This window comes from Panthera pardus, unplaced genomic scaffold (genome assembly GCF_024362965.1).
Source record: "Panthera pardus isolate Hobbes unplaced genomic scaffold, ASM2436296v1 HiC_scaffold_3, whole genome shotgun sequence".
NCBI lineage: Eukaryota > Metazoa > Chordata > Mammalia > Carnivora > Felidae > Panthera > Panthera pardus.
The window spans coordinates 15,014,951-15,038,659 of NW_026526876.1; the positions used below are offsets into that span (position 1 = coordinate 15,014,951).

At 57.2% G+C, this 23,709-nt stretch overlaps 1 protein-coding gene across 1 annotated transcript in view; it reads right to left on the reverse strand.

Moving 5' to 3' along the window:
• RNF213 (ring finger protein 213) overlaps positions 1 to 23,709 on the reverse strand; it is a 101,731-nt gene that overhangs the window by 66,107 nt on the left and 11,915 nt on the right. Inside the window, 12 exon segments of the mRNA XM_053892628.1 lie at positions 544 to 717; positions 3,633 to 3,786; positions 4,607 to 4,662; positions 5,196 to 5,418; positions 7,535 to 7,732; positions 10,039 to 10,295; positions 11,141 to 11,424; positions 13,782 to 13,984; positions 14,319 to 14,477; positions 14,957 to 15,135; positions 15,786 to 15,908; positions 16,136 to 16,642. Of these exon segments, the coding sequence (XP_053748603.1) occupies positions 544 to 717; positions 3,633 to 3,786; positions 4,607 to 4,662; positions 5,196 to 5,418; positions 7,535 to 7,732; positions 10,039 to 10,295; positions 11,141 to 11,424; positions 13,782 to 13,984; positions 14,319 to 14,477; positions 14,957 to 15,135; positions 15,786 to 15,908; positions 16,136 to 16,642 (2,517 nt within the window).

Consider the following 23,709-nt stretch of genomic DNA (forward strand, 5'->3'; position numbering starts at 1 on the left):
AGAACACAGCCCGGTTCGCCCGCTGTGGGGCTCTGATGGGGAGTTCTTGGGGCTGGGCTGCCCGCATTTCGGTCCACTCTCTCGTCATGTCCCCCAACCCCGTCACCTCTTCTGTGAGACGGGGCTAACAGCCACACCTGCCTCAGAGTAGATGTTCGGCTACATTTTAATCAGTGTTATCTTACCATTATTAATCACTGCATTTAACTGAGAATCCTCTCGTGTCGATGGACCACAAGCCACGCTTCACTCATTCTTAACCCTTGGGGGATTATTCTGCCCACTTTCCCCTTCAAGTAACTCTTGCCTTTTCCTGCCTTTTCCAGCCAAACCGCCTGCCAGCGTCCTTGCTGAAAGGGAGCCCTCTCCCCGCAGGCCCCGCGTCTCAGCACCTTCCCCCGGGGCCTGAGGCGGGGGGGGGGGGGGGCCATGGCGGACCCCACCAGGTGGACCGTGGGCAGCACGACCAGCCCTGGCTGTGCATCCTGGGGACAGAGCACGGGGCAGCGTGCCGCGTCAGTGCCTTGGCCCCACACAGCTCACCTTGATTTCCTCCCGGTATCTGAACGTGACCTGCGACCAGTAGCTGAAGAACATGCTCTCCTGAAAAATGCTCTGAAGCCAAGCTCTGGTCTTGGCGACCGTCCCCTGGAAGACCGTTTTCACGGAGTTCTTCTTCCCGGTCTCCTTTCCTGGGCCTTCAGCTGAATCCGGCTGCTGAGGGAGAGAGAGGGAGCGTAAGGGTCCCCGCACCGCGACTCGGGACATTTTGGAGACGCCACTCCCCCTTCCCGACCCGCGGCAGGTGCTCGAGAACCAGCCACATCGGAGTCACATGAGCGCGTTCGAGACCTCAGCCTCGCCTACGTTTCAAGGCGCTTCGATTTCGCGGGACTCTGCGGCTTTGCTCCGCGAGTGGGCGGCTCGGGCAAAGCAGAGGGCTTGGGAAGGATAAGCCTTCTGTCCCTGTGAGCCCCCCCCCCAGTGCAGAGACAGCACGGGGGGACTCCGCCTTACCAGTGAGCAGGCCACACCAGGCCGCCTTCTCCAGACTGGCTGGGAGAGGACGTGCCCCAGTGGCAGAGCCTCCAGCAGCCCAGAGATGCCCCCACTGGTGCACCATGCAGACCCCTGCTCCTTGGACAGAGGTAAACCCGAGGCCGCTTCCGTCCACACTTTTTTCCCACGAGGTTTCCCCTACTCCGAAAAATCCTTTCTCCCTGGGGCCGGGCTCTGGCCCTGGGGTCACGGGCCCTGGCCCTGGGGTCACGGGCTCTGACGCTGGGGTCCGGGCTCTGGTGCTGCCTCCCCCAGACCTGGACATCTACCATGAAGCAGATGGGCAAAGAGCCTCACCTCAGCAGGGGCCATGCCCCGAAGCCCCAGGAAGGCCCTCCCAGCTCAGCACTAGCCTCTGTGCTTCGGCAGTGCCCCGCAAGGTCAGTATAAGTGTCAGGACCCACACCTGGATCAGCTGTCACTCCGCCCTCCAGGGGGCTCCCTGAGAGCCACCACATGCCCCCCCGCCGCCCGGTGGCCAAGCAGATTGGGTTCCTGCCCTGCAAGCTGATGCTGTGGAGGAGCTGGCAACGGCTCACAGACAGACAGACAGACAGGCAAGCATCTGCTCGCTAAGCACGTAGGTGCCTAGTGGGGAAAATGCCAGGTGTTCTCTGGGCACATGAAGGGGACTGTACCCAGCCTAGGGCAGGAGGGGGCTCTGTCCGTAAAGACGGGGCAGGGGAAGGAGGCCCACCAGGCCAGCGCCAGATCAGTGGATGCCAAGTGGGCGCCATGGTTCTCAGCTGAAAATTGGGACACGCCCGCCCTTGCCTGAAATCCCCGAATGGCACAGCACCTTCTAGAACAATCCAGAAGCTCAAGCGCGGTGTGCCTGCCCTGTGATCTGGCCTTCTCTACACCTTGGCTGCATCTCCAGCCACACTCCACTCCCCGCGGGCCCTTGAGAACAGCGAGGTTCCTCCTCCCCGACCCTGTGGGGGCTCTTCACTCCTCGTAGGAACCCCGGCCCTGCCCTCGGTTCCCACGGCACCTTATGGACACTCCAGCCTACCGCCTGTCACCTGTGCCACACTTACACGTTCCCTGGGGGGCCCCCACGAGGCCCCCTTCTCTTTTCCATCACCTACACCGGGCACAGGGCCGGGCAGAGACGGGCAGGACGTGGACAGCCCAAGGCCGAGCACCAGTCTGAAGCATTCCCACACTCCTGGCCTTTCTGCATCTGGTGTCCCATCAATGCACTTAACCCCCTGTGTCAGGACCCACCCAAAAGCTTGTTAAAAACTGATCATACACTTTTCAGTTCAGTTTTGCTAGGCTTTTTGTTTCTATGGCTGAGGTAGAATATTTTCACCATATTGTAGATTACACTGGTCTTAGAGTCCAACCACCACGTAAGAGCTTTTTCTGCGGGAAAACGTATGTACGTATTTTCACGTACATTTATGGAAGTGGACACCTGCCCGCGATTAAAGTTTAAACAACAGCAGAATCATCTTACCAACGTTTATTTTAAAATGTGTCTCAGGGGGCGCCTGGGTGGCTCAGTCGGTTGAGCGGCCGACTTCGGCTCAGGTCACGATCTCACAGTCCGTGAGTTCGAGCCCCGCGTCGGGCTCTGTGCTGACCGCTCAGAGCCTGGAGCCTGTTTCAGATTCTGTGTCTCCCTCTCTCTCTGACCCTCCCCCGTTCATGCTCTGTCTCTCTCTGTCTCAAAAATAAATAAACGTTAAAAAAAAAAAAATTAAAAAAAATAAAATAAAAAAAAAATAAAATGTGTCTCAGGTATTTGAAAGAAGAAAAATTAAAAGAATAAAGTCAAAACACACGCGGAATTCTTTCACGTCGCTAACGTCCCAGCTCTGGCTCCTACTCCGGTTAGCAAGCAAACGGTCAGTCTAAACATAAAGTCTCATATCACCTGCAGGGTGATGCCCAGGATCTCAAGTGTACTAAGAGTACAACGCGGAGAAAGGAAGAAAGGTCTGCCATGAGCAAGGAGGGGTGTGAGTCCCAGACATGCAGGGGTGAGTGAAGCAAGCAGGCACATGAAGCAGAGTGTGCGAAGATGGCCAAAGCTCATCTTGGGCGGCAGGAAACAGAAGAGGGTTCCCTTTGGGAGGCGTGCAGCGGGAGAGGGGACAGGGCGCCGGGGTCTCCCTACAGCTCGATCCTGGAGGGGGCGCAAGGGCGCGCACCTGTGTGCAGAGGCGTGGAGGTGTGCATGTTGGGTGCGTGCACTTGGCCGCTGTAGTTAGGTACTAGTGTGCAGGAAACGAGGTCAAGTGGGAAAGACCACGCCCGGACGTGCGTTCTGGGCACACATCCGCACCGCTCTGGAGTTAACCCCTGCACTGCCTGCCTCCTTCCCTCCCTCCAGTGGAAGCCCGCGGAGGGTAAGGGTGCAGACGCCGGCTCACCAAAACATCCTCAGTGCACAGAACAGAACCCGGCACAGGGCAGGTGCCCAACATACATTCTGAGGACGCTGTCACCCATTCTGTGGCCCTCTAGCAATCCTAGAGCCAGCCGATCTCCCTCCTGGAATTGAGGCCGCTCGAAATTCCAGTTATCGTGGGTGCGACACTGTGTGTGTGGGGTCCACTTACCACTAGAGATTTAAGTACAATAATTCTGCGAACAATCTCGGCAGATAAGGCAGGCAGCTCATAAAACTTTGGGTCTTTTGTGATTCTGCAGATAGTTTCGTGAAGTTTCAGGCACACAGTCAAGTAGGACTGTACCAAGGGCTCCTCAAGAATCCTACCCCGCAAAGAGTTAAGAGAAATCATTGAAGTAATTTAGGAGAAATGAGACAACAGTACCCGTTAACCATGATGCGTTCCTTCCCTTCCAAATCCCTACGAGTAAGGCAAAAAAAAGCTAGGGACGTGTGTCACCGCAGATTAAGGTACTACGTAAATTTGAAACAAAAATCAGAAAGGTACAGGGAGAGAGGGAGTGAAGACAGTGGAAAAACAGGTGCGGTGCATGGGGTCTCTTCCAGCTCTGTGGGGACCGGGCCCCGTCGTCCCTGGCTGGCACACGGCCAGAGCCAACGGGGGCGAGGCGCAGCAGGGGGCATGAGAGAGGCACCGTGAGGGTGCTTCTGTGGCTGGCTCGGGGGCGGTCCTGGGGCCACTGGGGCTTGACATTAATGGCGATCCGACGCCCCCACCCTGAACACCCTAAGAATCCAGGGGAGGCGGTAGCGCAAGTGTCCCGAGAATTCAGGAAACACCTGACCCCCCACGTGTGTGTTTCCGTGTGGCGCCCCCTCGCGGTGTCAGAGGTCATACACATTTGTAGGAGCATGTGGTCACTATGCGAGGCCGTCCTCGATTTTTGTTTTCAGCTGGCCTGACTTGTAAGAAACGATGCAGAGACCAGACGTCAAAGGAATGCGGAACGCGAGCATGGATATGCAACGCGGTGATTGTCTGGATACGGATGGAAGACAATGTGTGGGAGAAAAGAGCACCGACAGCTCAAAAAGGCGGTGGGTGAGGACCTTCTGATCCCGCGGTCAGTCGGGGGGGGACCTCGTGCAGGAGAAAGTCCGCATTTCGCTTTTTTTACTTACCTGTCCTGATAAATGTCCAGGAGGTGAAGCAACATTTGAAACGTATTCTCGGTGTTCTGGGGTGGCCAAGAAAAAGAAAAAAAAAAACAAAACAAAACAGGAGAGTCAAAGTGACGCCGCCACGTTCGCGAAAACAGAACCCAGAAAACCCGCCGTGAACAGAGCAGAACGATGGATTCCTTTCTTTCTTTCTACCAACGAGTTTTAAGGTACTCGAGAACCAATTTTCCATCGTCTCACGAGGGAAATTCGGGATTTAAAATTGGACCATTTCCCGCGCCCCCCAAAACGGGACAGGAGGGAGCAGCCGTGACGGAGCGGCACGCGGGGGAGCCCCGACCCCGTCCGCCCGCCCATACCGCACAGCCTGAACGCCTCCCGGCCGTGGCCTTCGGGAACTCTCCGGAAGCAGAGGAACTGCCATCAGAGCGGCCCCATAGCCCTGGCAAAGAGCCACCCCACCCAGGCCTCTGGCTTCTAAGTGTTTCGTCCTGCCAGGACCGCAGAAAAGAAGGATCCCAGGCTCTGAACGTCTCGCTTCTGATCTGCCTTTGCTAAGCGTCTCAAGAGCCTGCTCTGGACAACAGACCTCCAAGTCGCTGAAGGAGACTTTTGTAAGCCTTTGAAGCCGGTACCACGTCCCCAGGAGGCAGTCCAGGACGCAAGTGGGGAAGACGCTCAGATGGTCCATGAAGTTCTCCATATAGTGAACCAGGTTGCGCAGGGGCAGCAGACTGAACCAGGACCGGAAGAGATACTCATCTACGTTCAGCAAATGCCTTTCCTCTCCCATGAGCTGAACTAAGTGACTCCTGTAGGGACAGAGAAGGAGCAGCAGTGAGATCAGCAAACACAGACGGAGTTAAGTAATGTCAGAAGAGACTTATAAAGTCCAAACTTCAAAAATAATTTAAACGTCGGGGCGCCTGGGTGGCTCAGTCAGTGAAGCGTCCGACTTTGGCTCAGGTCATGATCACGCGGTTCGCGAGTTGGAGCCCCGCGTCGGGCTCTGTGCTGACAGCTCAGAGCCTGGAGCCTGCTTCGGATTCTGTGTCTCCTTCTCTCTCTGCCCCTCCCTCGCTCAAGCTCGCTCTCTCTCTCTCTCAAAAATAAACACTAAAAAAAAGAAAAGAATTCACCAAAGCGGATGAAAGTTGAAGATACGACGCTAAGTGAAACCAGCCCGTCTCCAAAGGACAAACATGCTGATTCCACTGACGAGAGGTCCCTGGCGTGTGCAAATGGCACGGAGACAGACAGCACGACGGGCCTTACCAGGTGCGGGCAGGGGAAACAGAGTCGTTGCCTAACAGGGACAGAGTTTCAACGTGGGAACAAGGAGAAAGCTCTGGCCGGGGCGGCACACCCGTGTGAGTTTGGGGGATGCCGCTGACCTACGCTGAAAATGATTAAAAAGCCAAATTATAGGACGTGTCTCTTTTTACCACGGCAAGAAATTGCACTAAGAATTAAGCATTGTTTCCAGCTTTATGGAGCTGTAAGTGGCTTAGAGCCCTTGCGTGCCAGGTGTGGAGTGTGTTGATTTGACACGTTTATACACTGACCGCCTTCGCTCTACCCAGCACCTGCATCAAGTCCCATAGTTACGATTTCTTTGTTGTGCTGAGAACAGTGAAGATCTACTCTCTTAGCGACACGGAAGCCTGTCTAATATACCCCTCCCAACTACACTCACCAGGCCGTAGAGCGGGCTCCCAAAACTTCATCTTCTACCCGGAAATTTGTGTGTGTGTGTGTGTGACTGGGCGTACCTCCCAACTTTTTTATCCGCTCATCGGTGGGCACTAGGCTGTCCCCACGCCGTGGCTATTGTGAATATTGCTGGAGTGGTCATGGGGGCACACGTGCGTCTCTGAGATCCTGATGTCGTCTCCGTGGGGCAGACGCCCACAAGTGAGACTGTGGGATCATATCGTGGTTCCACTGTCAACTTTTTTTTTTTTTAATTTCTTTTTTTAATGTTTATTTTTGAGAGACAGAGACAGAGACAGAGCATGAGTGGGGGAGGGCCAAGGGAGAGGGAGACACAGAATCCGAAGCAGGCTCCAGGCTCTGAGCCGTCAGCACAGAGCCCGACGCGGGGCTCGAACTCACAAACCGCGACATCGTGACCTGAGCCGAAGTCGGACGCCCAGCCGACTACTGAGCCCCCCAGGCGCCCCCTCCACCGTCAACTTTTTAAGGAACCTCCATACTGTCTTCTACAGGGGCTGCAGCGACTTACGGATGAAGCATCTTGATGAGCGAGTAAGTAAACGCTCCACATCAAACAGTCCAAGTGGACCCAGTGAAGGTCCTTAAATCATGACATTATACGGTGACACTGTACTGGAGACACCCCAGAAGGGGACAGCTGGAAGGCACATAAAGCCAGGTGCCACAGAAGTCACAGAAGGGTTACAAAGAACATCTGATAAAGGTTCGTGACCCACTAAAGGCCGTGTCTGCCTGAAAGACAAGATCTTTAAGACCAAGGCTGGTGTTTGTCATTTTCCATTGTTAACAACTGAATTTCTTCTAGACAGTTTATATACCACTGAAGGGTGTTTAAAATACATACAATTAATCTTTTTTTTAAAAGCTTTTTCATGTTTATTTTAAGAGAGCACACCAGCAAGCATGCTCCAGGGGGAGAGAGACAGAGAGAGAGAATCCTAAGCAGGCTCTGAGCTGTCAGCGGGGAGCCCGACGTGGGTCTCGATCCCATGCACCGTGAGGTCACGACCTAAGCAGGAGCCAAGAGTTGGACGCTTACCCGACTGAACCACGCAGGCGCCCCCGAAGAAGTCATTTTAAAAGAAGTGTTGCCCGAAGCAGGAATGTGTGCACGGGGGAGCCTATCGAAGGTTCTAGAAGCACAGCTGTCATCCCAAGACTTACAGACACAAGTGTGGCTCTCCAACTTACCGATCTGCCTTTTTTTCCCGGAACTCCGAGAAGGGGATTCCTTCCAGGGCCGCCCAGGTGTCTTCAGGCTGTATCCTGGAGTCCTTTCCTTGAGGGGTTGGTGCCACGCAGTGGTGCAGGACAGGCAGGGTGAGCACCCAGAGGTCGACCGTCTTCTCTATGCACTGTCGGCAAAGGTTGACCAGGAATACCCGCCACCTGGGAAGGGAACAGAGAGCCCACAGCGAGCTGAGGATGGCCAGTGGCTTGCCCTGGGGGGGTCTGATGACCCCTCGCACGAGAAGCAGGAGAACACAGGGGTGGCCGAGAAGAGCGACCAGCCCCGGGAGAAATATGGTTGCCAGGGACGTAGGGGCTCACCCTTGGCACCCACCCATCCCGGCATCAGGCTCTCACTGAAGCCCCGTAGCGACCGACCATCCTCCCTGACAGTGGAGGGAACAGAGGTTTGGGAAAGCTACGTGATCTGTGAGCCCAGACCCTCCGGCTACAATAAATCCAGATACAAAGCCATATAAAGCCGCTCTGTAAGCGCAAGGAGAAACGTGCAAACGATACAGGGCACACTCCCTACGGTCGCAAGATACTGATGCTGGCCGGCTCTTTGAGCTTTGCCCTTGCACAAACTTTGTACGTGTGTCACCAACGCCCGGCTCTTAAAACACGCAGAGCTGCGCTGGGTAGCTCAAGTTTGTAAAACCGAGAAGCAGATGTCCTGATAAGACGCATCGTTCAAGGAAGCCCACCTTCCGTTCCCCGCAAGCTCCGTGCGCAGAGCCGCGGAGAAGACCTTGCAGGAGCGCTCTGTAATCGAGGGCACCGAGGTGGCCCCCGCCACCCAGGGAGAAGCAAGCTCCTTCGGGCCAGGCCGGAGCCTCCACACCGAGAGCACCCTTGGCCCAGCACAGCGGACCCTTGTGTGTCCGAAACTGACCATGTGGCCACAGAGGCTGCAGGGGGAACACCCCCGTCGCCTCCGCAGACGCCCTTGAGGCGAGCCCTGCAGTCAATCTTCGAACCCCAACCTCTCAAACACATGCCTGCAGGGCTGATAAAGGAAATTCTCAAGTTTCCGTGCTCGTGGACACAGCTCCTGGGCTCCCTGGGAAGCTACACGGTGGCATTTACCACGTTCAACATGACTCGGCAAAACACAAAGGCTGGCCCTGTTTCTGCCCCCAGCACACAATGTTCGTTGGCTTTTAAAGTAAGTAAATAAATAACCAGGGGCGCCTGGAAGGCTCAGTCAGTTAGGCGTCCGACTTCGGTTCAGGTCATGATCTCACAGTTTGTGGGTTCGAGCCCCGCCTCGGGCTCAGTGCTGACAGCTCGGAGCCTGGAGCCTGCTTCGGGTTCTGTGTCTCCCTCTCTCTCTGCCCCTCCCCCGCTAGCACTCTGTCTCTCAAAAATAAATAAACATTAAAAAAAATTTTGCTTTTAAATAACCAGAAAAGAGCATTCCGAACATAAAAATAAGAAAAAAGAGGGGCGCCTGGGTGGCTCAGTCGGTTAAGCGGCCGACTTCGGCTCAGGTCATGATCTCGCGGTCCGGGAGTTCGAGCCCCGCATCAGGCTCTGTGCTGACAGCTCAGAGCCTGGAGCCTGTGTCAGATTCTGTGTCTCCCTCTCTCTGACCCTCCCCCGTTCATGCTTTGTCTCTCTCTGTCTCAAAAATAAATAAACGTTAAAAAAAAAAATTAAAAAAAAAAAAAAGAAAAAAGAAAAAAAAACACCTCCCGGTTCCCATAAGTCTTGCACATACTAAACACATAAAGTCCGTAACTTTCTGGACTGTCTTGATGATCTGTAACTCTTCGTGTAAAAAAACACACATACCCCTATACCACATTCCTTCCTGGGGGCACACGTGTTCTCGTGGCGGAACGTGGGCTCGAATAAAATGCTTTCCCTCTTTTGTTTTTCTAAGATTTTATTTTTAAAGAAACCCTGCACCCAATGTGGGGCTCGAACTCACAAACCCGAGATCAAGCCTCCACAGACTGAATCAGGCAGGCGCCCCGTTTCCTTTTAATTTGAAAAAAAGTCTCATTTGGGTCGACAATAAGGCGTGATACACCAGAAAGCTTGTCAAAAGCAAGATATTCCAGGGGCGCCTGGGTGGCTCGGTCGGTTGAGCGTCCGACTTCGGCTCAGGTCGTGATCTTGCCGCTTGTGAGTTCGAGCCCCGCGTCGGGCTCTGTGCTGACGGCTCAGGGCCTGGAGCCTCTTCGGGTTCTCTGTCTTTCTCTCTCTCTGCCCCTCCCTCGCTCACACTCTGTCTCTGTCTCTCAAAAATAAACAAACATTAAAAAAAAAAAATTAAAAAAAAAAAAAAGCAAGATATTCCAGTAGAAAAGTAATAAAAGTGAAGACAATACATAGGAGGAAAAAGTCTAGACAAACACTGAAGTGACGATGTGTAAAATCACGGGCAGTCTTTCTTTCCTGGACACACACCTACACACCCAGGCACACCCACACACCCGCACGCACACACACAATACCTCAGACGTGTTTCAAAAATGTGGCTGAGGTCACGGTGAAGGTCGCCAGGCGAACAGGCGGGCAAAGAAAGGAGGTTACAGAGCCAGGCCAGGTCACCCTCCAGCATGGGTAAGTCAAATGTTTCCACCGAAAACAGGAGGATCAGTCCCATTCTCAGTCTGCTCCTCACTGGGTGGTCTTCAGGCCGAAGGTCCCCGCTTCTTTCCAGAAATGGCTCGGACCGCTTTTTCAAATACCACCACAGGTTTTTCTTCACCTGACCCCAGGAGGGAAGGAAGACATAACTGTGGGGCTGTGGGTGTCAGGGGTGTGAAAGCCACCCCATCATCGCCCTCTGTTCCATGCCACCTGGGCGGGGGGCCAAGGCCTATGAAGGGCGTACACAGCCCCATGGAGGGGTGACCCCACTGCCCTGCCTCCTCACCAGACCCTGGGCACCCCCACTTCCCCGGGCCTTTGATGGGAGCCACCACCAAGGGTGCAGTCCCGAACCCTGCATGGGGGAGGGGCCCCCCACGCTTACAAGGTCCCAACTGTCATCTCAGGCATGGCCGCAGGTCTGTCTCAAAACTGCCAGGGCCCTCCCACAACGCGGGGGGTGGGGGGACGGGTGATGGAGAAGGGTTCCCACTCCTTCTTTCCACTCTGCCAGAGGCCAGGTGAGGAGGGGGTGCTAGGCGTGGAGGAGGGGTGGGGCCAGAGGCGGGGGAGGGGTAGGGCCAGCACAGGAGGTGGGGCCAGGTGTGGTGAAGGGGTGGGGCCAGGTGAGGAGGAGGGGTGGGGCCAGGTGAGGAGGGGCGGGGCCAGTGCAGGAGGTGGGGCCAGGTGGGGAGGAGGGGTGGGGCCAGGAGGAGCAGAGCCAGGTGTGGAGGAAGGGTGGGGCCAGGCGTGGAGTAGGGGTGGGGCCAGGCGGGGAAGTGGAGGGGGTGAAGGAGGAAGAAAATCCCCAGGCAGGGGTGCTTGGAGAGTAGGGAAGTTGAGGTCCTTCTGCCTGCACCTGCTCCTCAGGGCAGCTCGTGGCCAGTAAGAAGTGGGGGAGGGGGAGAGCTGACCGCCCAGAAGGGGAAGACAGCCACTGGGGACACCCCGGACACCTGGTACCTCGTTCTCGTCGTACTGCAGAGCGCTCCAGGGCTGCTCACGGCCTTCGTAGATCATGGGCACTCTCACGACAGAATAAAACTGCTGGAACTGGATAAAAAAGCTGTTTATGTTGATGGCGTCCCAGATCTGCAGGATGCTGAAAATGGTGTCCAGCATGATGGTGGCGGCGATCTGCTTCCCCCTCACCAGCTCCCTCCTTGTGCCGTCTGTCAAATGGTCCATCACCCTCTGAATCAGCCCCGGGGGCTTCATGCAAACTATATCGTCGTACTGGTGCCATTCTAAGAGCAAAAGAAGGAAGACGCTGTAGTGCAGACCGTCCGAACACGCTGACCTAGACGCCCCTCCCTGGGAGGCTGGCGCCCGACGGACGAGGCAAAGGAAGGGAAGGCAGCCGGGTCGCGCACGGGTGCACCTGCCCGTGGATACCCAGCAGAGAGCTGGGCCCAGGTGGGGGACAGCTGTGTTTAGGACGGACACCCTAGTTGCCCCAAGGTGATCGGAGGGGGGCCCAAGGGCACACGATGCAGCCGTTCGGAATCTATCTGAAACACCTTTTATTGAACCAGCTGGCTCAGCACGCTTCGTACATGAGCTCCTTAGAAAACGATCACACAGCGGTTGAGAACTTGATCCCGAAACCACAGTCACCGGCCCTTGAGCACTATCTGGCTAAGTCACTCCAGGCAAGCGCTGTTTCTTCTGTACTGGGAACCACGATGCCCGCCCCATGAAGGACAGTGCGGGCCCCACGACAGACTAGACGGCGCCCTGGACGCAGGTCCCGACGCAGGGCAAGGGCTGAGTGCATGGCTGCTCCTCGTGTGACCAGATGCAGAATGTAGAAGTCTCTGGAAAAGCAGGTCCTCTGTGCCTCTCGCGGTCTGCATGGAGGTCCCCGCTCACCCCGCCCCCACTCCATCCCAGCCTGGCGAGGACTTGAAATTATTGCCTGGAATAATTGGTTTTCTTGCTCTCTGCGTCCCACCAGCCAGAGGCCCACGTGGGCCCATGCTGGGGACACGGTGGGTCCCTCAGTTGTTCAAGAACGCCCCAGACAGAAGGTGAGGGGAGAGCTGCAGGCCTGGTCAGGCCCGCATCGTGGAGAGCAAGGGGCACCCTGGACCCTGGGACGGTGGGGCAGGGAGGGACATCAGTGGTCTCCGTCTCTCAGAATCTACCAGAAGAAATGTTTAAGTTCCAACCCGCTAGAGAAAAGAGAAAGAAAACACAAAAGTCAGAAAAAATACAGAACAAAACCGACACGGAAACAAGGTGAACAGAAAAGATGGGAGAAGGTGGCAGAAGTCAGCCTTCCCGCGGCAGTGGTGACTGATGTTGGAGGGCTCACGGAACCACTGTGGTCACTCACGGACGGAATGAAAAACCGCGAAATAAAACCCAGCAATGAAAGCCCAGCAGACACGTGAGCCGGCAGGACAGAAGGGGCCACATCAGGGGACAGCACACCAGGTCCCCATGCCAGGCCACCGGCCCGCGCTCCCGCCGCCTGGGTCTCTCGGGGCGCGGCCTGCAGCCGGGAACCTCCTCCCTGGCGGCCTGGCCGCTGTGGTTCACGCTCTGCGGGGACGCTTGCAGGGGGAAAGGGGGGAAGCCACCTGTCCCCCCTCTCTGGGGAATCAGGAAACCCGCCTTTGCTCAAATTAATGCAGATAAGCTATGACCCCACTGCATGGAGCAGAGCACAGACCCTCAGTCACCGTGTTCCCAGCACCTTCCAGACACCCTTCCCAAATCACCCGTGATGCCGTCGGCCGCGGGGGGCCCTGCACCTGGGCTCCAGCCATGACCTCCTGACTCTCGGAAAGCCAGCGAAGGCCTTCCCGTGGGTCCTTCTATCGGTCACCGGCACTCAGCTCCGTCCCCGTCCCACATACCCGGCTTGGGCGCCCGTTCCCCTTAAGTGCTGACGGTGAGCCGGCCACCGCCCTGACGGTCGAGCTGCAAGGGGAGCCTCTCAGACACAGACCGAGGCCTCTCGGGAGCGGACACGCCAACCTTGCTAAAAAGGACTACGCTATGAAATCGGCTTTCTCTAACATGCGCACAAACACCCCCGCACACCGTGTGCTCTCGGCACGCGCGCACACACCTGTGAGACCAGGCACCGGGCCACAGAGAAGGTACAGGCCACCGAGATCATCCACAGAACACACACACACACACACACACACACACACCACATCACACCCTGTCCGCACACGCCACACGCTGCATGCAATGAGCGGAAAACAGAAAAGGGGAAGAAAAGATACGGAAACAAGGAGACAGAAAGAAGAGAAAGGAGGAGAGACGGGAGGGCGGCCAGGATGCCAAGCAGCAGGGGCGCCGTGGGCGGAGGTCTGACTCTCAGTCTCCGGGCCTGGGGGTCCTCCCGCCCTGCACCTGCTCACCGGCCCCCTGCGGCCCCTCACCCCCAGCGGCTTCACCTTCCTCCCTTGCCCTTTTGTAGAAATCCCCTTCTACTACCATCGGAAGTGAGCGTTCCATCACGCTGATCAAACCCGTGCTTCCCAACTAGGGTTTCTTGGATGTGGAGCAGGGGCATGTGACGAGGACCCACACGGGCCCCCTCTGCAGAGGAACGGCCGCACCCCTGCGCCCGGCCAGGACTCACCTCCCGAGCCCAGGAGTTCAGACCTCACGTGCAGACAGCGGTTGACGAACTCGCCCTCCTTCTGCTGACGTTTGTAGATGAACTCGTACTCCACCTGGCCCTTGCCTCGCATGATGACGTACTTGTAAGGAATGGGCTTATCCAGGTGCTGTTTGGAAAGGGTGGCGCTGCCTTCCACGAGGGACCCGTTCTCACGCAGGTCTCTGAAGAAACAGGACACCGGCCCGTTACCCGGAAAAGAATCCCGTTTTGAAAACGTTCGCTCTCCTCTAACGCAGCACGGAGTGCAGACCCAAAGCTATAGCTCGATCCTGCCCAAGAGGAGGCTTCTAGAAGGAGACACGGTTTCCGGACAGAACCCACGTTCCGTGGGGCCGGAGTGACACGTGACGAAGGAGTACATGGCAGGGGGTATGTGTTTGCAAAAAGTCAGTTTCCAAAAGCGTAAACGGGTGATCGCCTTGAAAAACGGGATCAGAGACTGCGCGCCCCGTGCGCGTCCCCGAGGGGCTCCCCGCGAGCGCTGGCCGTACTCACTTGGTGTGGTGCATCTCACAGACGTTCCGAGTCCACTTGGGCTTCCCGAACTCTTCTCCACCCCTGATGAACACTTTGTGGAGGTCGGGGTCGAACCCGAAATGCTTCGAGACGATCGCGTGGAAGTAGAGCGTGACCCCTTCCTGCAGGCTCGACGGGCTGCAGCGAAGCCGGGAAAGGAAACGCCCACCGGATCTAGACGTGCCTGCGCGCCTGCGCGCACGCCCTGCTTCTCGACGGCGCGCGAACACCCACCCCAGCAAAGCGCGAGAGCGTCCACACTGCGGGCAGACCACACGCCGTGGGGGCCCCTCTCCGGAGGTGGGCACGGGTGGGGGGCTATCTCTGCCCAGCCGTGACGGGCTGGGGGCAGTGGCGGGAGGGGGCTGCTGAGCATCCCGGGTGGTGCCAGTCTCTGCCCCGGAGTCGGCCCACGTGGCCTCCGGGTCCCCAGGGGGCCGTGGGAGAGAGCACATAAGCAAGCGAGGAACCGGGGAGTGTGACCCTGCCCCCCCCCTCCGCCTGCCTCTCCCAGAAGAGTCCCCGAGAAGGACACCTGGGACCCTCCGGCCCTGCACCAGTGTGGGGGTAGCAGCAGGCTGTGACCTTGCTCCCGAGCGCCAGGGCTCACACCCTACCTCTGCTTCACTTCACACACTGCCGCTTTGGGGTGGTTCTTCTGCTCTTTGCCAGTTTTCACAGCAGCCGCGTAACTGCTGTTACTCCCTTCGGGCTTCTTCGGATCCTCTGGCTTGGCCTTCTCATTTCTACCTGTCTTCTCTCCAGTAGCGGCCGTCTTGTCCTTGCTTTCAGCTTCCTGGAACAAGTTACCAAGCCCCAGTCTTTAGGCTCAGCTGCCACATTTGCCTCCTCCCGGTGACGGCTTCTCACAACAGCCAGGCTGCTCACGTCCCTTCCCTGTTCAGAACCTTCCAACGCCCTCGGGCCCACCCGCCACAGCCTCCAGGAATCCTCCAATCCTGTCAGGCCCCTCTTGCCCTCACTCGATCCTGGGGGCACCGGCTTCCTTACTCTTCCCTAAACAGCCCCTCCCCCCCCCCCACTCTGCCACAGGGCCTTTGCACCTGCCATTTTGGCCTCGGATATGTCCCCAGAGAGCCACATGGCTTGCCCCTCACTCTTTCAGATCTCCGCTCCACCTGCACCCCCTTGGAGAGGCCTCGCCTGGCCATGCTCTCTCAGCACGCACCCCCGGCCCTCTCTCCCCTCACCCTGCTCTCCTCTTTGCCACTCCCCACGCCTGACTGTGCTTTCCACCTTTCCCCACGGAGAATGTGAGCCGTGAAGGCAGGAGCCACGTGTCCTTCACGGCTGTATCCCTAGCACCCAAAAGAGTGTCACCGAACGACTGAAGGAAGGATGAGCTTTGGAAGGAATGGGGCCGGAAGCGGCAGACAGTGGGACAGACAGCAGGACGGGGAGGCTTCCAAGGACGAGGTGCTCTACCTGGCGGGATTCTGAGGCAGCAGGGGTGCTTGCTGGCGGCTGTTTCGTTTTCTGAGTCTTGGCTTTACCTTCCTTCCTGGCCCCTTCCACGGGCTCAGCGGGCCGGGTTACAGCAGCATCTTCCTGGAGGAGACAAAGGCCCCGGACGTCAGGGCGCGGGTGCCGCGATGGCGTGAGGGCCAGCACTGGCCGCCACCAGCCCAGCAGAGGGGCCGGCAGCTCCGGGAGGGGCACCGTCCCCAGGGACGAGTCCCCAGTGCCCCTCCTGGGCAGGGAGGCGACGTGGGACTGCTTGGGAGAGCAAACGGTCAGGGCAGGTAGGCTCGCTCCTGGATCCCCCGACGACTCACCCGGGGGGCCCGGGCCCCGGCCTGCTGCCCGGCGCTCTGCGGTTCTTTCTGGGGCTCCGAGCCCGGCTCCGGGTCAGGCATCGGGCGCTCCCAAGCAGCACCGTCCTTCCCGGGATGGTCTTTACTGGCAGAGGCGGTCGGGCCAGCCCCCTCCTGGGGGAGGCCGCTGGCCTTGGAAGGCTTGGGGGTGTCGTGCTCCTTCCCGTTCGGGACGGCCCCTCCCGGAGTCTGGTCGTGCAGAGGGCTGCCGCCAGCCTCGGCGTGCCCCACGGGCGCTTGGTGGCCACCGCCCTCCAGGGGGGTCGGGTCGGCGCCCGGGGGCTGGCGAGGCTGGCTGGTCGCCCCACCTTGCAGATCTCGGCTTTGGGGTGGGGCTGTGTCCTGGAACGCGGGGTTCGCCAGCGAGCTGACACTACAAGGGCACGAGGAGTCCTCCACCAAGGAGTCCAGCTCCATGGGAGCGGAACCGTTCTGTTTCTTTCTCTTACTCCTTTTCTTCCTTTTTCTCTAAACAGAAAAAGACGCTGATTTTAGTTCCTGGGGTCACTAAGCTCTCCCAACGTTTTCCTCCCATTTTCTCTCAATGTCTCAAGCATTCAAAGCTTCGCCCGACCAAACTCCCCTTGTACCTGTTAAATCTGCCCCTTCTTCATCTTGGAAAGACTGAAACAGAGACGCATATGGACGGGGGTGGTGGGCAGAGCTGAGGGGCAGGGGGCCAGGCAGTGCTGGCCACGCACGTCATTCTGCCAAGTCACAGCTGAGAAGCTCACCCAGAATTCCTTCCGATGGGACATCATCCCTGGAAGTGTGGTCTGTTTTTGTTTTTTGGTTTTTTTTAGGTTTGTTTATTTATTTTGAGGGAGAGAGAGCAGGAGTGGGAGAGGGGCAGAGAGAGAGAGAGAGAGAGAGAGGGAATCCCAAGCAGGTTCCGCACTGTCAGCGAGGAGCCCGACTTGGGGCTCGAACTCACGAACCGTGAGATCATGACCTGAGCGGAAACCAAGAGTCGGACTTTCAAGGGACTGAGCCCCCCAGGCGCCCCTAAAGGGTGGTCTTTGAACGTTACAAAGCGTGGGCCTCCACGAATCGCACTCCTACGTCGCATGTGTTTCGTACGTGACGCTGAGAGAGAGAGAAAAAGACGGGACAGGAAACAGGAGCGTCAAGAGCCGCGTCCTGCCCGGAGATGCTTGCTCAGTGGCCGGAGACCCTAACCTCGCAATCAGAAACGGCTCGCGGGGAGCAGCCGTGGCAGGACCCTCCGCGGACCCGGCGGGAAGGGGGGGGCTCGGTGCCCTACCTCGCTGAGGGGCACAGCTCTGGAGCAAATGAACACTGGTCGGTTCACTAAGTGCCAGTGGCCCGTAAATCCCCTGAAACCCGCTGTGGACCCGGGACTCCCCACCCGCCCATACGCCCTGGAAGAGTCCCCGTTGACAGTGAGGGAAGGTGGGGTTTGTTTGCACATGGGGTGGGGCGGCCTCGTCCTGGGTCAGGGCCTGGGTTTTCTCCACGAATCCTAACCTCCTGCAGGTGCACCTACAGCCAGCAGGACACATGGGGCCTCCCTGGAGCGAGATTTCCTGGCCTGTCTGACCACAGGCCCCCAACTACCGTCGTGGGGCAAGAAAGAGGCTTTAGAGAGGTCACTGAAGGCGATGACTTCTCCAGCGTCCCAGGGCCCACGGAGCACTCGAAAGCTTGCTAATGTGCGGACGGTGACCGGGCAGGTGCGGGGGACCCGGGAGGACTCTGCATCTCCAAGGAGCCGCTGCGGGGCGGGGGGGCTGCTGGGGGGCAGCAGACCAGCTCTGCTCTGACCGGGCCCTGGCCGCAGCATCGCCACTAGGCCTCCCGAGGGTTCGAACCCCGGCCGGGCCGAGAACCACTGATTCGGCAGAAGGCGGCCTGCACAGACATGTGGCCCACGGCCCTCTGAGAATCTTCTCCGACTCAGCTCGAGGCTTGCTTCAGCCGAGCTGCACACTGACTGATCGAGGAACCTGGAAAGAACCCTGTGCCAGGCACAAGGAACGAGACAGCAGGACGCATTCCTCCCCCGCGAAGCCAGTGGGTTAGTAAGAGCGACAGACTACTGACCGTTTGAGCCTGTGGAAAACGCCAAAGACAGAGGCGCTCGAGGGCCTGGGATCTCAGAGGGGGTCCCTAGCCCGGAAGGCTTCCTGGAGGAGACGTTGCGGGCCGAGTCAGAGAGACACAAAGCCCACCAAGATGGCTTCGTCCGTCCCACAAGGAGTCCCCGGGCCCATACCGTCTGCGAGTGGCCAGAAACCTCTCACCCAGAATCAAAGTCGAAGCGTGGTCGGGGGACCTCTGCTCACTGCTTGCCTGCCTCATCCTGGGCTTGCCCCGCTCTGGCCTCCGGTACGAATCCTGTTTTTTTCTTCTCTGTAGCTTATGATGCTTTGACAGTTTAGGGGCCTTGCCAGTCCTGGCAACCACCCCTCCCAGGGACAGCTCATTCCCAGAGGGGGCAGAAGACTCCCTCCTGTAGGCAAACTAATCAACCCAGAGCCCACACCCTGACTTACCTCCCTCAGCCACTACTCCTCGGCCCTAAATCACCCCAGGGCCGGGTTCCCAAGGACTAGAGACACCCCTACAGCCCAGAGTTCACCAGGACTATTCGGACTAGCCAATCCTAGACTTGCTCGAACGTGCCTTCCCTATCATTATTCCACCTCCTGACCACCCAGGAGCTTCCCTGCCCGGCAAGGCCCCTCCTCTTGTGACTCAGCATCTCCATCAGTTAAATAAATCCCAGCACAGACTGGACCGGACGCCTCCTTGCTGGGCTCTCCTGCAGATACCTCCCTCCTCCAGTGCCGTGCCCCACATCCCTGACACCCTCTGTAGGAAAGCGAACCCTCCCAGACCGTGGCCTCTGGTCACTAGACGCCCATTCATTTTCTCCCACTCCAGAATGTAAGCCTCTGTTTGTCCACGGCCACACCTGCAGTGTCTAGAATTCCCGGCCCACTGCAGGTGCCCGAACATTTCTGTTTCATTAAACACATTCCTCGGGAAGCCTCCTGCGTTTCTCTGCAGCCGGCCAGTGTCTCTCCCGCATGGGACCCTCGGGACCCCACACCCCTCAGCCCGGAGCCGGGGTCCGCTCGGATCCTACAGTGGGTTTTGACTTTTCTGATTTGCAACGTGTCTTTCCCCCCCCTTTACCTTGTTTGCTCCTTTTCATATTCTTATTTTATTGTGCTTTTTATGAGCTGCTCCAAATCCTTCTAGAACAAGATGTATACTTTGTACAGGTGACTTCTGGTTCTCTTAACAGACATCTGAGGGCTGGGTGTGTACCAGGCAGCTGTCCATGGCTCCACAGTTGGGGGACCAGCACACCAGAGACAACACGGCTCAGGCTAAAATCTAAACCGCTCCCTTGCCAGAAATCAAAGTTTTATCCGTCTGTGTTCCTAGTTGTCGTGGCCTGTGGTTTTGCATGTTCTGGATACGGATATTTGCCTCAAGGCAAAACTAAAGACCGTACCAGTCAGGAACATGTACACTTTAACACTCCCCGGACTGGGAACACACAGACAGCGGACCGAAGTCGAGGGCACGGGTCACGACCTCTGGGTGTGGGGAGTGGGCTGGGGGCAGCGGGGAGGAGACCCCGACAGTTCTGATTTCCATGCTTAAGTGGATGGTGGGGGTGAGCGTTCACCTTGTGAGCCCTGCGTCTGCGTCATAAATGTCCTCTGTTGTGGGATTAACATTTAATGAAAACATTTTTTGAAGTTTTCTGACCAGTAAGGGATGCTAAGAAGCCTTCCGGGGCCTGGAATGTTCTGTCTCTGGATGCGGAGGGCGTCGCCAGGCTGCACGAGGGCACCTCGATTCAAAAACTATACCACGCCAGCCCTTAGTGCACACACAAAGGCTACTCCCACTCCTGCCCAAAGAGAATTAACTAGAAAAAAAATTAGTTTGCTGATTCTTGGAGGTTTTTTTTTCTTTTTATCAAAACGCATCTCTGATGTTACAACCCACACCCATTTATTTCTCCAACAAACAAACCACAAACCTCCCAGACACACAGCACAGAGGGGGGCAGGGTCTGCGGGGACACCGGCCCCTGTCCACTCACCCAAATGCTGGATCAGGGTTACAAGGGGTGGGGGTTTGCTGCTGGGGACCCTGGAGAGGCACCACGGCGGGGTGTGGGGGTGACCGGTGGGGGCACTGCAGCGGGGACCCGGGATGAGCCCCACTAATCGGATAGAAGGCTGAGATGTTGGGAGTCCAGCCCCAGCCTGGGCTGATTCGGGGAGGGATTAGGAATTCAGACTGACGACAGCGTCCCCTTTCCCCGCTGGCCTCACACTTCCTTCTCGGAAGCCGGCCCTGCCAGGGCTGTTTTCTGCAGGAGCCCGTCCCGCCGTCTCCTGCCAGCTCCAGCAGGGTGAGGACGCAGACCTTCTAAACTGAGGCATACGTGCCAGTGGGCAGGGAGGGGGGGCGCCTCTACAAGAGGAGGACAGGGTCTAGGACGGGGACCAGAAAGGTCAGGCTGAACCAAAGACCAACCCACCCCCAGCCAATGGTGCTGTGGGGACAAAGCACCAGCCTCTCAACTACAAGCTGGCCGACTGCCAAAGGGACCTTCTCAGGGACCACCGAGGGGGACACAGAGGTGTCGGGCGATGGGCACGGGTGGCACGACCTCTCCCCGCAGGAACCACGGGCCGCCTGGATTTGCTGAGGAAGTCTGACTGGATCTGTTCTGAACCCACGGGGACACGATCGAACCATTCCTCCCCCTCAAGCTGCCTGGTGCCTCCTGAGGGGCCACGACGGGGATGCGGCGGGTGGGTGGGGGCCGCCTCAGTTCCCACACAGCTCACCACACACACTGGGCTGGCCAGGTGACCCCATGTGGGTTACTCAGCCATGGTGTGCCTCAGTTTCCCCATCTGTAAAACGCAGGGGACAGGCACCCCTACATCACAGGGTCACTGTGAGGCCCGGATGGGACAAAGCAGGTCAAGAATCGCAGAGAGGTGGCCAGCACATGCAAGGTCCCCCCCAGTGCTGCAGTGACCGTGGCTCTTTCCCACACACAGCAGAGACTGGGGGCCACCATGACGACCGTGTGTGTGGCCAGCTGCCTTCTCCCACTCCTCCTCCTCCTCTGGGAAATAGTCCCTGAATCTCCCCATTCTCAGCCATCGGGCGCAAGTAGGAATCGCCTCGACTCAGCTCCCGGGGCCAACCCATCACCCTGGCCACTGCGATGGGCGCTTAACCCAACTGGAGCCGGTGAGGTTTGATGAAAGTCTCCCCTGGGACGGAGACACTTCCTCCTGCTTCTGTAGAGGCCACTAAAGGAGGCGTCCTCTCTCCCCTGCACACTGTATCGAAGGTGGATAACTGTGGATAACTGTGGAAATAGTAGAAAGGTCTAGAGTGCTAGCGGCAGCTGCTGAGACGCTAAGGAGGAAACTGACATCAGGAAGGCGACACCTGGACCTGGAGAGGAACACCAAGGTGCCTGGATCAAGCCTTGCCTGCAGACCGACCTGAGGGTTTCCCAGTTATGTTAGTGACAAATTTCTCTTATCGTGGTAATTCACCCGAGCTGCGTGTCCAGTTATCTGCCACCAAAAGATTTCTAATAGTTAAAACAATCAAACGTTGAATTTGGTTGTTTCTGTCTCACAAAAGCCTAAAGTCAGTCCAGGTGATCAATGTTCTAGCAGCCTTTGTCCCGTAAGCGGTCAGGCTCTCCTACGTACACTCAGGCCACAGAATCCTCAGGGCTCCAGACTGCTGCGCTGTGGCACGGGACAGGAGGACCCCACTGTGGCAGCCGGCCAACCCTCCAGGCATCATAGAAGGTGGCAGGAGACATCTGACCTTCTATGGGAAGGGTCCCCAGGGCACCCGAATCAGGCCTGCCTTCTAGAAGGAGGGGTGCTGTCAGCAAGGAAGTATTAGAAAAGAAACCACAAGCCTAAAATGGAGTCGCTCGTGCTAAGTTCCCCATCAGCAAACCAACACTTCATACCCAACCTGACTGCAGCTTTTTTTAAAGTAGGCTGTATGCCCGACGTGGAACTCGAACTCAAGATGCAGAGGTTGAGTTGCATGCTCAAACCGACGGAGCCAGCCAGGCGCCCGCTAACGCAGTTTTAGCCTCCAGGAAGGTAACCTTTAACCAGCCACTCAACCTGGAATCACCTGGTCAGCCCTAGCGACGTGATCTGCCCAGCGGACCCTTCTGTTCCCAGTACGAGGGCAGCCGTGCCTCAAAACAACTCGCTCTTCACTAATAATTTCCTTTTCCACCCCGTTTCTGCCTTTGGAACACCTTCCACGTTTCTACCCGTTTCTGCCTTTGGAAAACCTTCCACGTTTCTACCCGTCCCTGCCTTTAAAAACCTTCCTCTCTGTACCGCCCTTTGGAGCTCCTTCCTGTTGGATGGGAAGCTGCCTGATTCATGAGTCACTGGACAAAGACCATTTGATCTTTACACTTAGGCAGCTGAAGTCCTGAAGCTTAACATATTTCATAAGGAAGCGTGGCCACAGCGAAGGCAGGTGGTCCTGCGGAGCCGGAAGGGCCTGGAGGGCACAGCTGTGGGGGAGGGGGGCGAGGGCGGGCAGGGTGACCCCCAGGGTAACAGCCCACCGCGTGGACCCGACCACCTCCCGCCCTTCGAGCAACCTGCAGGATCTTCCCAGCCCAGGGACAGCAGCCACTAGCCCAGCTCGGACAGCAGTGTTGCAGCCCCCGCCCTGTGCTCTCCTCAGGCTGAGCATCTTCCCGGGCCCAGATCGCCTGCTCCTCTCCCGTAAACTGCCTTTTAAGTCCTTCACCTGCCGGTTCTTCGCTGCTGTCCTCTTATTTCCTGGAAGTCGGTCAGGTGCCCCAGCGGTCGACCCTTCATCAGAGGCCACAGAGCTTTCTGGCCGTTGGCTTTTACATTTAATAGATGAATGGTCTTCTCTGACTCAGAATCTATGAACGTTTTTACTGCCGTATTAGCATCTGTGGGTTTTTTTAACGAGGCTGAGAAACATTTGTATAATTTTACTAGTAGTTAACCTATATTTTCTAGAACTTTTAGGGTGTTGTTTTCCATTAAAACACGGAGTTGCTCTGATATATTGTTTTCTGGAGGGGAGGCGGGCACAGGGAGGGAGAGAGAGAATCTCAAGCAGGCTCCGTGCTCAGCTGGACTCGGGGCTCAATCTCACAACCGTGAGATCATGACCTGAGCCGAAATCAAGAGTCCAATCAGTGCCCAACCGACTGAGCCACCCAGGCGCCCCGACTGGTATATATTTTAATGTGTAATATGACCGGGGGATCTGGTTTCCAAACAGCCCATGGTTCAAGCACACCTACCGTAACTCTCTGACTTATCATGGTGCTCTGATCACGTGCTGAGGTGTTACACACACACACACACACACACACACACACACACACACGTGTGTCCGTCTTCGGTGACGGGTCTCAGCCACTCCATTAGACGGTTTTATAGCTTGAGAGACATTAGGTCAAATCTCCCATTATTGTTCTCTTTCTC